Here is a 13,222-nt window from a genome sequence, read left to right as displayed (position 1 = left end):
TTCAGAAAATAATTCATATGTTCTCTTTTGGAAAAAGTTATGTTGAAAAATGATATTCCTTTGTTTCATATTAACTGGATTTTGTGAGGCAATGAACACTCATCAAGAAAAATATTTAAGGACATACTTTAAATCATACTTTCCACTATTATGCTTTGTAAAATCATAAATGTAAGCTTATAAGTAGTGTAATTTGTTTCCTAAAAACTATCAAATTTCGTTAGGTAAGGGCAAATATGGAAAAAAATTCAAACATCTATCTTGAACTTTAAACAATTCAATTGTTTTGAAAAATGAAAAAAGTCTCAAAAATTTAATTAATATGGAATAGAGGAAATATTATGTTATGCCTAACACAAATTAATGATCAGTTTAATTAATTAATTAGCTGAGTTGATTGATTGGTGCACGCAGGGTATATAATTAGTTATTGTTGGCCTTTAATTATGGTAGTTATTGTTGGCCTTTAATTGTCAAATATCACATGCAAGATTATACTTCAATTCTTTCGGTTGTTTGGTTAAGCTTGTAATTATAGTATTAAATAGACTGTATTAAATATCGATATTAGTTTTGGTAAAGTTATATTTGATAGTTAAATTTGTTGTGGTAAAGGTGGTAGCAATTGCGGATTAACCTAAAATTCCAATAAAGTGTATTAGAATAAGAATAGTACTTGCGTATTTATTAAAATAGGAATAGTAACTCATTTAATTGTTAATTATTTATAAGACAGTATTTGAATAGCATCAACATTAATGTCATGATTTATTATTATTTATATATATATATATATATATATAATAGTAGTAATAAGTAAGGTGTTAATGTCATAAGTTGAAGATACAATATAGATATATTCGTCAAAAATGAATATATTATTTTAAAATTTATTTTTTTGGTGTAGTTTTCTTCATATGTCAGGAATAATGCAGAAGTCCGAATTAAAAGAGAATAAATAAATTAGGGAATAGAGAAAATGGCCAAATGACCCTCCAATCTATAATCAAATTTCCAACTACACACTTATATTTCACGGGAATCCTATTACCCTCCTGAGCTAATTTAAAGTGGAATTATTTCTTCCCTGAAATGTCATTACCAAACATCTGTCTTGTGGTGAAATACACGCACTTGACATGTGTAATTCACCATTTAATGATTATTTTTTTAAAAAAGTTCTCCTCCTTCCTCTTTCTTTCTTCCTCAATCATTTTTTCAACCCTAACTATACTAAACACCATTTTTACCTCAATAAACTTCTATATCTCTAATATTTTATTAAAACAAAAATTCAACTCACCTTTTCATCTACTCCGAATCTCTAGAGTCTAGAAAATAGCGATCCTAATTAATCAAATCTTTCATCCAACTAATTCAATAATTTTCCACATTTTTTTATATTTCGTTCGATTTTTTTCCTTAGACAATTTCAGATACACATTAAATAGGTTATGAACATTCAAGATCAGATTCATCCCTTGAAGATTCCGCCGACAACTCAAAATAATCACGGATGAAAAGACTAATTTGTAACACCAATTTGAGAAACTTCTCTCTCTCTTCCCCATTCTCTATTATTTCTTCCTCTAAAGTTTTCATGATTAATTTATAATTTGAGTATTTGATTTTGATTCGTCATGGATTTTAGGAGAACATGTAGGATCCTTCTTTCAAAATGTAGAAGAAATTGTTTTGTTTTAGTTTCTTTTATTAAGTTTGAAAATATTTTTAAATATACAATTACTTCACTTTGATTTTGTTACTCTTGAATCTATCGCTTTAAAAAATAATAATTAATGGGTATGTTTTTTTTTTAAAATAAATTTAATTTGTTAGATATGTTCTAAATAAGTTTATTGAAAAATTATTTATTCGTTAAATGCATTGTTAGGGTCAAAAATACTCCTTAACTTTGGTTTATTGTTTGACTTTACCCTCGCCGTTAAAATGAAGTTAATTTTACCCTTCTCGTTACTAATTTCACCAAATTTATCCCTCATTAGACAGAATCCCCAAAATTGACTCAAATTGACCCGAATTTAAAAAAAAAAACCCTATTCCTTATTTTAACCCAACGACCCGACCCCATTTAGAATATGTCACAAAATAGTTGTGCCAGCTTTGAGCTCGCACAACAAAGTCATTAATGGCGAATAGGAGCCACAACTCCAACTATCGGAGCACGCTGCCAGCCCCCTTCCCATCTTCCCTTTTTATGGGTTTTCTTTATATTGTTTGTTAATCGTTCCAGTCAACATTGATGACCTCCAAAACCTCCATCACCGGAAGACAACATCCAACAATCAGACTTAACAACCCCCATCTCCGGCAAAACTGTGAGCTTTAAGATCCGATGAATCGGAGTTCCGTTCCAAACCAACGTCGCTGCTTCTCTTCTCCTTTCCCCGTTATCTCCAGCAACGAGCTTCAAGCTCTCAGACATTGCTTCTGCTCTATGTCAACTCTGGTAAAACGGGAAATCCCCGATCACCATTTTACTCCGGATCAGACCGGATTCGTAATTTTTCCTGCATTAGGCTTTATTTTTTCGATAAAATTCACATCCTATGGCGTATTTGTTGAGCTTTTGAACTATTTATTTCATTTTTGGACATTAATTTACCATTTTACACTGATTTTGTGAGATTAGGACTCCAACAATATCATTGTTGTACTTTGTTTGGTGTTCGTTTTTTAAACTATTTTTACTTCTTAATTCTCTATAGTTAGCTATATGATTTTTTATTTTTGTTTTGATCGAATAATTTGTGGCAATTTACAATATTTAGATAATTGGTAATATCCATTTATAAATAAGCAAGAGGGAATAGAATCAGTGTTTTGACCACCAAACCACAAGCACATTTTCTTTGAGACGAATAACTATTTTGTGACATTTTCTAAGAAGAAAAATCAGAGGTGAACGAAAGAGAGTGGCAGGAAAAACAATGGGAAATTTGGGAGAAAAAGAGATTATCTATTCAAAGAGAGAATGGGTAAATGGGTAAAGGAAAATTGAGAGAATGGGTAAAATAGGGTTAATCGGGTTATTCTAAATGGGGTCGGGTCATTAGGTTAAAATAGGGAATAGGGTTTTTTTTTAAAATTCGGGTCAATTTTGGAAATTCCGTCTAATGAGGGGCAAATTTGGTGAAATTAGTAACGGAAGGGATAAAATTAACTTCATTTTAATGGCGAGGGTAAAGTTAAACAATAAACCAAAGTTGAGGGGTATTTTTGACCCTTTGCCCTAATTTTTATTTCAAACATCCATCGAAAAAGCTTCAACAATGATAATGGTGAAAAATGTTGTATAGATAAATAAAGAGAAAGAGAAAGAAAAAAGAAAATTAGAAAAAAAACGGAAATTAAAAAAATAATAATAGGCAATTCACTCTCTCAAAGAGAGTGAAATACACTCTCCATGTCAACTCAGCATTTAAGGGATTATTTATTCCATTTTAAAGTAGTTCAGGGGGGTAATAGAACTCCAGCGGAGAATAGATGTGTAGTTGAAAATCCGATAATAGGTTGAGGGGTTATTTGACTTATCATTGACCACAATTCTCAAATCTCAGGCCTCATGTGATGCAATCTATTGGCTAGTGAAAACTTTAATTGATTTTTATAAACTTTGTAATAAAATAAAATAAATAACAAATGGAAAAAGAAAAATTGTGGACAATTTTTCGACACGTTACTTAAATTAGCCAACCTATAGAGTTTAGATAGGATCGAATTAACTCAGTATTACTTCCCTTTCTTCATTTTCACTTATCACGTTTTTCTTTTTTTAAAGTCAAATTTAGTTTAACATGTATTTTCTTATTATGTTAATACGGAAGTACCACTCACTGTACTTTTTATATAGTTATCAAATATTTAATTTTAAAATATTAATTATTTAGTTTAATTTAACTCCAATTATCAATCAAATTGACCCTCACCGGTAAACGTCTGTCTTACTTAGACGCCACCCTTGTTAACAGCACTTCCTATTGAAAAATTATAGGGATAATTACGGTTGAATGTTTGAGAAATCCAACTTGATATTAATTCAAATCCACATTAAAGTTTGACTAAAGAGATTTATATTATAAATCCCACATTGAAGGGTTAAAACATGTTCTAACAAAGATAACTTGTATCAAGTAGGGTGTGCATCGATTGGTTCGGTTCGGTTTTTTTGTATTATCGGTTCGGTTTATCAATTTTCAATTTTTTAAACACGTTAAATCAATATTTTTCCAAATCAATTTTTAATTTATTAGTTTTGGTCCTTAACAGCTCGGTTTTAGTTTGACCAATAAGAAAATGCGAATAAAATAAATATATGACTTTTCCAATAATTTGACACGACAAGGCGATAATGTAACTTTACAAATACTCATGAAATAGAAATAGTAATAACTAACATGAAAAGAACTATACAAGTGTAGCACAAAGAGAAATTAAGAGGAATAGGGTTCTTTTGTAGTGATTCCTAGTTGGCAACGCTTAGGTGGAAGGATTAGTCCCACGTGGTTTGCCACGTCAACAAAAATTTGGGGTGTTAACTCTTGAGGGTATTTGTGGTCTCTTAGGATAACAGCAGGGGCATTTTTGATCCCAAAATGTAACGAAGGGTATAAATGGTCTATTTCATATAGTTCGGGGGCAATTTTGATCCTTTTTCGTTTTTTTTATAAAACCATTAAAAATCGTTAACTCAATAACCATAAATCAATAGCATCTTTTCAATGCTGTTTATCCGTTGGCTCAATTTTCGCATACCCTTAATATTAGGAGGACTCGGATCTGATAAAAAATAAAATGACCACTGTCATTATTAGTTAATGATGGACACTATTAGGTTGAGAGCAAATGCTTGTGATTCATGAACAGACCACTTGATGGCTTGCAACTTGCAAGTTGTCTTAGGATTCCATTAAAATAAACATACCAATCATATTTTTCTACATGTATTTATACAGACTTACTGACATTGTTGTTAAATGATATTAATATTATCATGTAAAATGACCAAAGAAAAAAAAGTATATAGTAACAAATTATATCATCTAAATTTATAGAGGAAAGTTGAGATGTGGATGAAAGGAGAGGTTACAAAAATCAAGATTTGTCCCAAATATTCTCTCTTTACAATAGCTAAAAGTTAGATGTCATCAGATTTGTCCACAGCAAGGAGCTGGCATTCCTTAATTACCCTGTCGGCAATTCCAATAGGACAGTGTGTTCGATTCCCGCGTCGGTGGAAATACAATTCGTTGTTTTGATTTCCTTTTAAATGGACTAGTTTTTACATAGTGTTTTCTCAAGTTAAATTCGATCTCTTCCAAAAATCGAATGAAATAAAGGGTGTGTTTGGTATGAAGGAAAATGTTTTCCTAGAAAATGTTTTCTTGGAAAATAAGTTGGATTTTGACTTATTTTACCATGTTTGGTTGGTGAGTAGAAAATATTTTTTGGAAAAGATTTTTTGTGTTTGATTTATGAATGAAAAATGTTTTTGAAAAATTTCTTTTATTTTTACTAGAGTAGAAAATAATTTTTGAAATTAAAAATATTTTTTAAAAACAAACTTAATTTTTTTTTGGGGTGGGGGCTGGTAGGGGGTGGGGGGGTCGAGGGTAGGAGTGAAAAATTGAAATTTTGAAGTTAAAAACATTTTTTTTTAAAAAAACTTAAAATTTTTTTTGGGGGGTGGGGGGGCTGGTAGGGGTTGGGTGGGTGGGGGGTCGAGGGTAGGGGTGAAAAAATGAAATTTTGAAGTCGAAAATATTTTATAAAAACAAACTTAAAATTTTTTTTGGGGAGTGGGAGGGCTGGTAGGGGGTGAGTGGGGAATGGGTAGGGGGGTCGAGAGTAAGGGTGAAAATATGAAATAATATTTTTTAAAAACAAACTTAATTTTTTTTCTTTTTGAAGGGGGTGGGGGCTGATAGGGGCTGGGGGGGGTGAGGGGTAAAAAATAAAAAATTGAAATTAGAAATATCTTTTAAAAACAACTTTTAATATATTTTTGGGAGGGGTGGTGGTAGGGGGTGGGAGTAGGGTGAGGGTGGGGTAAAAATATTGAATTTAAAAACAAACTTTTAATTATTTTTTTGGGGGGGTGGTTGGGGGGTTGGTTTGAGTGTAGGGACAAAATAAATTGATTTTTTCAATAATTTGTTTTTTAATTGGAAGTTGGAAGAGAGTTTGGAAAATGTTTTCCTTAAGTTTTGAAGGGAAGTCATTTTCCTTAAATTTGAGGAAAATGAGTTGATTTGGAAAACATTTAACCCAACCAAACATGAGAAAATTGGAAAACATTTTCCGGAAAATGTTTTCCTTCATACCAAACACACCCAAAGTGATTTCAAGGACAAATTCATCAATATACTGTGATTAGATCTAGGAAGAACTAGACATAAAAAGTAACTCTCTCATATGAGACACATGGTGCTAGGGGTGTCAAAAATGAGCTCAAACTTATATAATCCGTCCAATTTGTCTAGAATTTTATGAGTTGGGCTCAAGATATGTTGATTTGAATTCAATCTCAACTTATTCAAGTCTTAATCCATTTAAAAAGAATCTTTAACTGTGTCTAATTTAATCTCCAATTTCAATCCATTTTTAGACTATTTATATACATTGATGTAATGTATGTTTCTATATTGAAGATATGAATTACTAGCTGTTTTATATCTTCTATCCATTTATAACTTTTTATTTTATTTTTTTGAATGAAATTCTAATTGTAGTTATAAAAGTTGTAAATAACAATATGTTAAAATTATTAAGATTAAGCAACTTAAATTGTGCGGGTCATGACCCAACCCAATTTTTAACCCATTTGAGTCTAAAGTAAATTTTAACGGGTGATGACTCAACCTAATTTTTATTTCAACACATTTTAATATCTCTAATTTCAATCAAACCCGCTCATTTGACACTCTAGGTGCCACATTTATATGAATAGGGTTATATCTCTTTATAGGAGAAACGTGTAGAACTAGTTTCTTGTCCTTGCTTTCTTAAAAAAAAATTCAATATATACACCAATAAAAAGAACAACTTCTATTTGCACTTGGCTTTTTTACATTCTTGAATTGGATACATCACACCTCCAATCAATTTTTATTACTACAAGGCACAATAAATAAGATATTTATCCCTCCCATTAGTACAATATCATCCTAATTAAGTAACAAGCCACATCTTGTATGATACATGTACTACAACCTACGACTTGTTATTGTCATCCATCTTGACCACTTAGTGAAATTGAAAGCCACATCACTTTCAACATCATTACTTATTTTTATTAAAATAATATATATCTACACTAAGATTCCATTACTATTTGACATTTGAATATTCTTCACATGCACCATTGTCCTTATTAGTTGCTTCCCAATAAATATGACACTTCTATTATTGATACCAATCAATAATATAATCATTAATCAACAAGTTTAGTACGTCCATTCTTGAGGTAATTGCATCTCTTGGTCATTTACCACACTTGTCTGGTCTTCTGAATGTTCATTAACCAAATTATCTGTTTCATTCTCTGCATTTGCAAACAAATCAATTACCATAAATGATTTTTTTTAAAAAAATTAAGATTCAAGCATCAATATTTTAATCAACCAAATCTAAGAGATCATGCACAATATTTAATGTTTCTAACCAAACAGATCATCTAATCTCGAAAATATCAAAATTAATGATACAAACGTGCACAACATTTAAGTTCTAATCCAGATCATTCAATATCGATTCAATTTACTGGGAAACGTAGTCAAATATGCTATGAAAATTACTCACATCTGTTCATTTTTACTGTCTACTTTTACTTTTCACATATCAAGAGAAAAACATTTTTTTTCTTCATATTTACTTTAAACGTTAATTGCTTAGTATTTCTTAAATCATTTTCCAACATCTAAGACCTCATATTAATCATTGTTTCTTAAGGCATGTGCAAAGTTTAAAATGAACAAGTAAAAAATGACGAAGAGAGTAAATCCATTTTTCACGAACAATTATATGTACTTTATCTTTTAATTAATCTGATAGTGTAAAAAATATTTTGCGATGATTGTATAAAGATATTAAACCAATTTATGCTTACCATTTTTGGGAAAGTGAGTGGGAGAGACAGCACATGTGTTTGATTGAGACAAAGCATCCATATGGTTGTAGTGTTGTTGCAAAGCTTGTAATACTCTTGCTGGTATTAGAACCGTTGAATTTCCTGTCCATTTGTCATCAATAAAGTATTTTCCATGTTTGTTCTTGGATTGTTAAACTATAATTTTGCATATTCTGCAAACAATTAACCTAATTGTCATCTACTTTTTAAATTAATTAAAAAGAGCAATAATGATACTTTTCTTGTTATCATGATTATTAACTGTTTTATCACTTAATATTTATGTATTATGTTAACTTTTAATTGAAGGTTACAAGAAACAACGACATTAATTTGACCCCACAGTAAGATATGAAAAGGGTAGAGGCTATGCAGATCTTACACATACCTTATGAGATAGATAAATTATTTCTAACAAATACTCGACCCAAGAAAAATATTTCAAAACCGATTTGAAAAATTCAAAAGAAACTCATGAAAATACAAAGAAAAGCCAAATATGTTTGCAGTAAAAATAAGTAAGATAATCAAAACAAAAGAACAACGATAAATTGAAAGTTATGAGTATTAATTATTCATTCAAATATCACAAGGACTAAAAATTACAATTTATAAATACTTCAAAAGGATTAAAAGTGATATTGTCCCAATAATTTCGAAAAGTTCCCTTAGAGAACGGACTAGAAACCATATTTTTTTTACAAATAATGATACCTTTTTCTTCCTAGCTACTATATGGACCCCCAACTAACACCCACTTATATGATAGCTTAACCAAAACTAGAAAAGGCAATTTTATTTTGACAAAATGAAATATATTAAAATACTAAAAATAAAAACCACTAGGGTCTAGGACATTCTACCAATATCTTTTTGGTAATTAATTTCCCTTTACAAAGTATATAATTTAATTATTTTTTTTGTGGTTTTAACTTTCTTTTAAACTCAACTCAACTACTCAAGTAGATATTCAATAAAAAATGTGATAAACCAAGAAGAGGTTAGAGCATGAATAAAAAAAATCCCTTGAAAAGAACAACATACTAATCTCACCAAATGGCTACGGAGAAGTCGATAGAATATACACAAACTTTATTTTTATTTTTATAAAAAAAATAAAAAATTCTAATAAACTCTCTACTAAAAAAAATAAATCGAAGCGAATAAAATAATATCTTGAAAAGGAAACAGTAAAAAAATAGCTCAATTATTGTTTATGACAAAAAGAGGAGTTATGATAAGCATTAGGAGCACTATGTGGTATGAAATACTCAAAAACAATTCAGATAAGAGTTAGCATATGATGACGTACTTATTATAAAAATGACTCTATCATAATTCATATTTCTAAAACAAAAAAAAATAAAAATTGACAATCGTGGTGGGGTAGTAATATTGATAATATATTATACGACTAAATATAAAGTCAGTTGTTGTCTAGCGTGGATGCCTTAAACTTTAGCAACTACAATTGATTAATCCCACTATTTCAAGATTCTCATGTAAATACATTGGCTAATTCAGATTCAAATACAGATCCCTTGGATAAGAAAATTAATATTAGTCTTTTCATTTAATAGAATCAATTAGAATCTATAATTGAGGTTACTTACGGTGTACTCATTTAATTAAAGTCATTTTCACTTATCTATTGTGGTCATTTAATGTGAATTATATGTAAGATTTAAAGTAATAAAAACGTTTAATTATATTACTATATTCGCAGTACCTATCGGCTATCACAAAAGAACAGCGAATGAAATAGTATCTCGCATAAATAAATCATTATAATCCAAATTCCAGTTTACACTTTGCTGTTTTATTTTATGATGATTAATCTAAAATTAAGTTTTTTATGAATTCAATCTTAACGACATGTTATTATAGTCGTAGCACTCTAATTTTAATGTTCAAGATCAAAAGATTTTTTTAAAAATCCTTTAAATTATGTATTTACTCAAAAAGCATAACATAAATTGAAACGGGAGGAATACTTATTATTAAAAGATTAATTTGATTATTTCGTATCTAAACTAGGAATTAACTTGATTTGTTTCTTAAAATAAAATTTGATTTTTACAAACTTTACTAGTCTCGTTACAGGATTTTTACAAACTATACTAGTTTCGTTACAAGATATATATACTATTTATTTATGAGTCTCATTTATTTATTATTTAAGTTCTAAGATAAAAAAAAATGTTATGCTTTACTTGCAAAATAATTATAGATACGAAAAAATATTTAACTTATACTAATAAGGATATATCTAAGTTATCAATATGAAAAAGGTGATTTTAAGATTGAACGGATGGAATAAAATCCTGCCTAACATTTTTCTAATTTATTTAAAATATGATAGATAATTAAGGTAAGGGGTTGTTTGGTAGCTTGTTCGGAGTAAGTTATTCATTTATAAAATTAATATTATATTTGATTTGTCATTTAAAAACCTGATAACTAATATATGAATAAGTTCTGAAAATAGAGTAATAGAACCTGAAATAACTAAATCCTACATATCTGAATAAAATAACTCTACCCACCTATAAAACGACTCCTAAAGGTGTGATGGGATAGTAGCTACTAAGTAGTAACTAGTAAGTTACCTAATACAACTTTTAAGTTTGAGTTCTGAGAATGAAATTGTATTTAAATTGAGAGTGTCTTGCGATTTTTATCTTTAAGATAAAAGTTTTCTACACAAATTTAAGTTGGTCAGATTCCAAAACGTTGGAAAAACTAAAATAAAATAAATAGGTCCAATAATATATGCTGGAATCTAACCAGCAAATGAAGGCTATCCATGTGGGCAACCTGAAAAATTCATTTCTGATATTGATAGGTTTCTTGATCCAGTAAAAATTGTAGGCGGACAAAGTCATAACGCAACTCAACTGATTGAACCACAAATGGGGTCCTTTTTAGCCCCATTTTGGTTGGACTTTTCAATCACAATTTTTAAAAAAATAATTAAACAGATAAAAAAAAATTTGAAAAAGTTGCAGTAATTGATTCATTGGAGCAGTAAACATACCAGATTTCTTCTTTTTTGGTTCTGTTTTTGCAGTAGGAAGAGGATTGGGATTATTAATTGTGCGAGGCAAGAAAACTCCAGTTCCAGATGACCCGTTTATCGACCCGGATCCACCGAGAAATATGGCCCTAATGCCTGCTCCACTACCCTGTACTGGATGTTGAGAATGAAGATGATGAATCTTATCTCCACTTTGGCCATGCCCACCAACTGTTTGGTTTTTTGTCAAACTACTCTGTGTGTTGTTTTTTTCAGTTTTGAGTTGCTGAACTGACTCACTAGTTGTCCCCTTCACTTTTTTTCCTCTAGAATTAGAGGGCTTTTGTTTTGTTGTTGTTGGTTGGTCTTTCAAATGGTACACCTACAGATAATTAAGTTAGATGGTGAAGAGTTATCAAGAAACAACTTGTTTAAATTTCAAATTCTTACTTGAATGGGCCTCTTCAAATCATCACTAGAGTAAAATACAGTATTAGAATTCTTCATTTGATGATTCACAGAGTCTGCTACAGGCTTAACATATGTGCCTAAAGATTCTTGATTATAGTAACATATCTCCATGGTATTGTAATTTGACCAATTCCCAGCGAACCCATATGTGTTTGATGTCTGAAAAAGAAAACCAAATTCATTAAAACCAATAAAAAGGGTAAAAGTTGCAATCTTTGAGAAGATGTAGTTAACCTGGACAGTATTAGGAGTAGAATTGAGGACTCTGTTTTCATCATTTTCATCTTCTTCTTCGTCATCGTCTTTAAGCATATAATCAGCCATTTGACGAGTCAATTGAGCAATGAAATCTTCATCTTCTTCGCTTTCAGTTTCATCAGTTTCTGTTGAGCCAAGTTCAGACCCAAAAGGGCTGCTTAAACCAGAGGAAGATGAGTGTTCTGACAACCCATAAGTACCAAAAATCGAATCATTCCCCCAATTAACTTTCACTTTCTTCAACCCATCAGTGCTCTGTTCCTCACAGCCAGTGCCTGTAAAGTTAAAATCTTGAACTTTCTTCTTCTGTTTCTGTTCTTCCATGGCAAAACCATGACTTGGAAACAACTTGTGAGGAGGAGGAAAACATTTGTCTTCTTTCCCACGTAACACAGAAGAATAAGATGCCATCATTATAAGCTTAGTTACACACTATGTGAAGTTGTTGAATTTTGCCGTTTGAGGGAAACACAGCAAAAAAGATGCAATTTTTGGGAAAGGACGAGTTTGGGGGCTATCAGGTTAAACTTGGTCTTAATATAAGGGCTAAAAGAAGAGGCGCGAGTGTTAGGGTTTAGTGGTTGGACAGTACATTTGTCTGGCCACGTTATTCAACTGCCACTTGTTGGGTACTAATTACATCAAAGATTAATTTTTAATTAGGGTCTGAGCTAAAGTTTTAATTGTAAATTATGCGATAACAGACTCGCTTAAGTGGTTGAATAACTCCAATGTCAATCCACATGTTAATGGTTTGGGTCACACCGAAGGATACGCAGAAACACAATTAATCCTCTTACGAAAAAAAGATGATTTTTTTAATGAATTTTGGGACAACTTAGACTTGCTTAAGTGGTTAAGCAACTTCACTATCAATTGTTAGGTTAAGGGTTTAAGTCACACTGAAGGATAAGCGGAAACACAATTGATCTTCTTGAAAAAAAAAAAAAGACACAACTTATTTTTTTTTAACTCTAAGTGAACAATTTTTTCTAAAATTAGAAGTTATAAACTTAAAATTCTGAATTCGAAGAGCGGATGCCCTTTCGTAAAAGGGCTTCTTTTTATGGTTGTATTATTGTTGTAGTTTGTTATCCTAACACAATGGCTACTAAAGAATTACAGATGGTTATGGTTAGAGTGGTTTGGAGTGTCATACCTGTATGGTTGACTCATTGAGTTGGTAACCAATTCCCACTCTCCTAATGTTTTAAACCCAAAGGTCAAGAAAAGAAGAAAAGACAGAGAAACAACTGTTTATTCAACTTTTCTTCTCCTTTTTTTTGGTTGTGTTTGGCATGAGGGCTAACTTTTGACTTACACCATGT

At 30.5% G+C, this 13,222-nt stretch overlaps 1 protein-coding gene across 1 annotated transcript; it reads right to left on the bottom strand.

The window, feature by feature from the left end:
• Nucleotides 1-7,081: 7,081 nt before the first annotated feature.
• LOC125807907 (uncharacterized) lies at nucleotides 7,082-12,459 on the bottom strand. The gene is made up of 5 exons (XM_049487656.1): nucleotides 11,871-12,459; nucleotides 11,616-11,795; nucleotides 11,187-11,547; nucleotides 8,129-8,251; nucleotides 7,082-7,564 (listed from the first exon to the last, which is right to left on the bottom strand). The coding sequence occupies exons 1-5, from the start codon at nucleotides 12,306-12,308 to the stop codon at nucleotides 7,467-7,469; spliced, it is 1,200 nt and encodes a 399-aa protein (XP_049343613.1). The 5' UTR covers nucleotides 12,309-12,459; the 3' UTR covers nucleotides 7,082-7,466.
• Between the last annotated feature and the right edge of the window lie 763 nt (nucleotides 12,460-13,222).

Source organism: Solanum verrucosum, unplaced genomic scaffold (assembly GCF_900185275.1).
Source record: "Solanum verrucosum unplaced genomic scaffold, falcon-dt-bn FXZP01000183.1, whole genome shotgun sequence".
Lineage (NCBI taxonomy): Eukaryota > Viridiplantae > Streptophyta > Magnoliopsida > Solanales > Solanaceae > Solanum > Solanum verrucosum.
This window is presented reverse-complemented; position numbering and strand designations above follow the sequence as displayed.

Bases quoted from the DNA above. Each gene is read 5' to 3' on its own strand.
- LOC125807907 (XM_049487656.1), bottom strand. From the start codon at position 12,308: ATGATGGCATCTTATTCTTCTGTGTTACGTGGGAAAGAAGACAAATGT. The intron at 11,548-11,615 runs GTAAGAATTTGA...AATTATCTGTAG, and splicing joins ATTTGAAGAGGCCCATTCAA to GTGTACCATTTGAAAGACCA. The intron at 7,565-8,128 runs GTAAGCATAAAT...TTGCAAATGCAG, and splicing joins CACTCACTTTCCCAAAAATG to AGAATGAAACAGATAATTTG.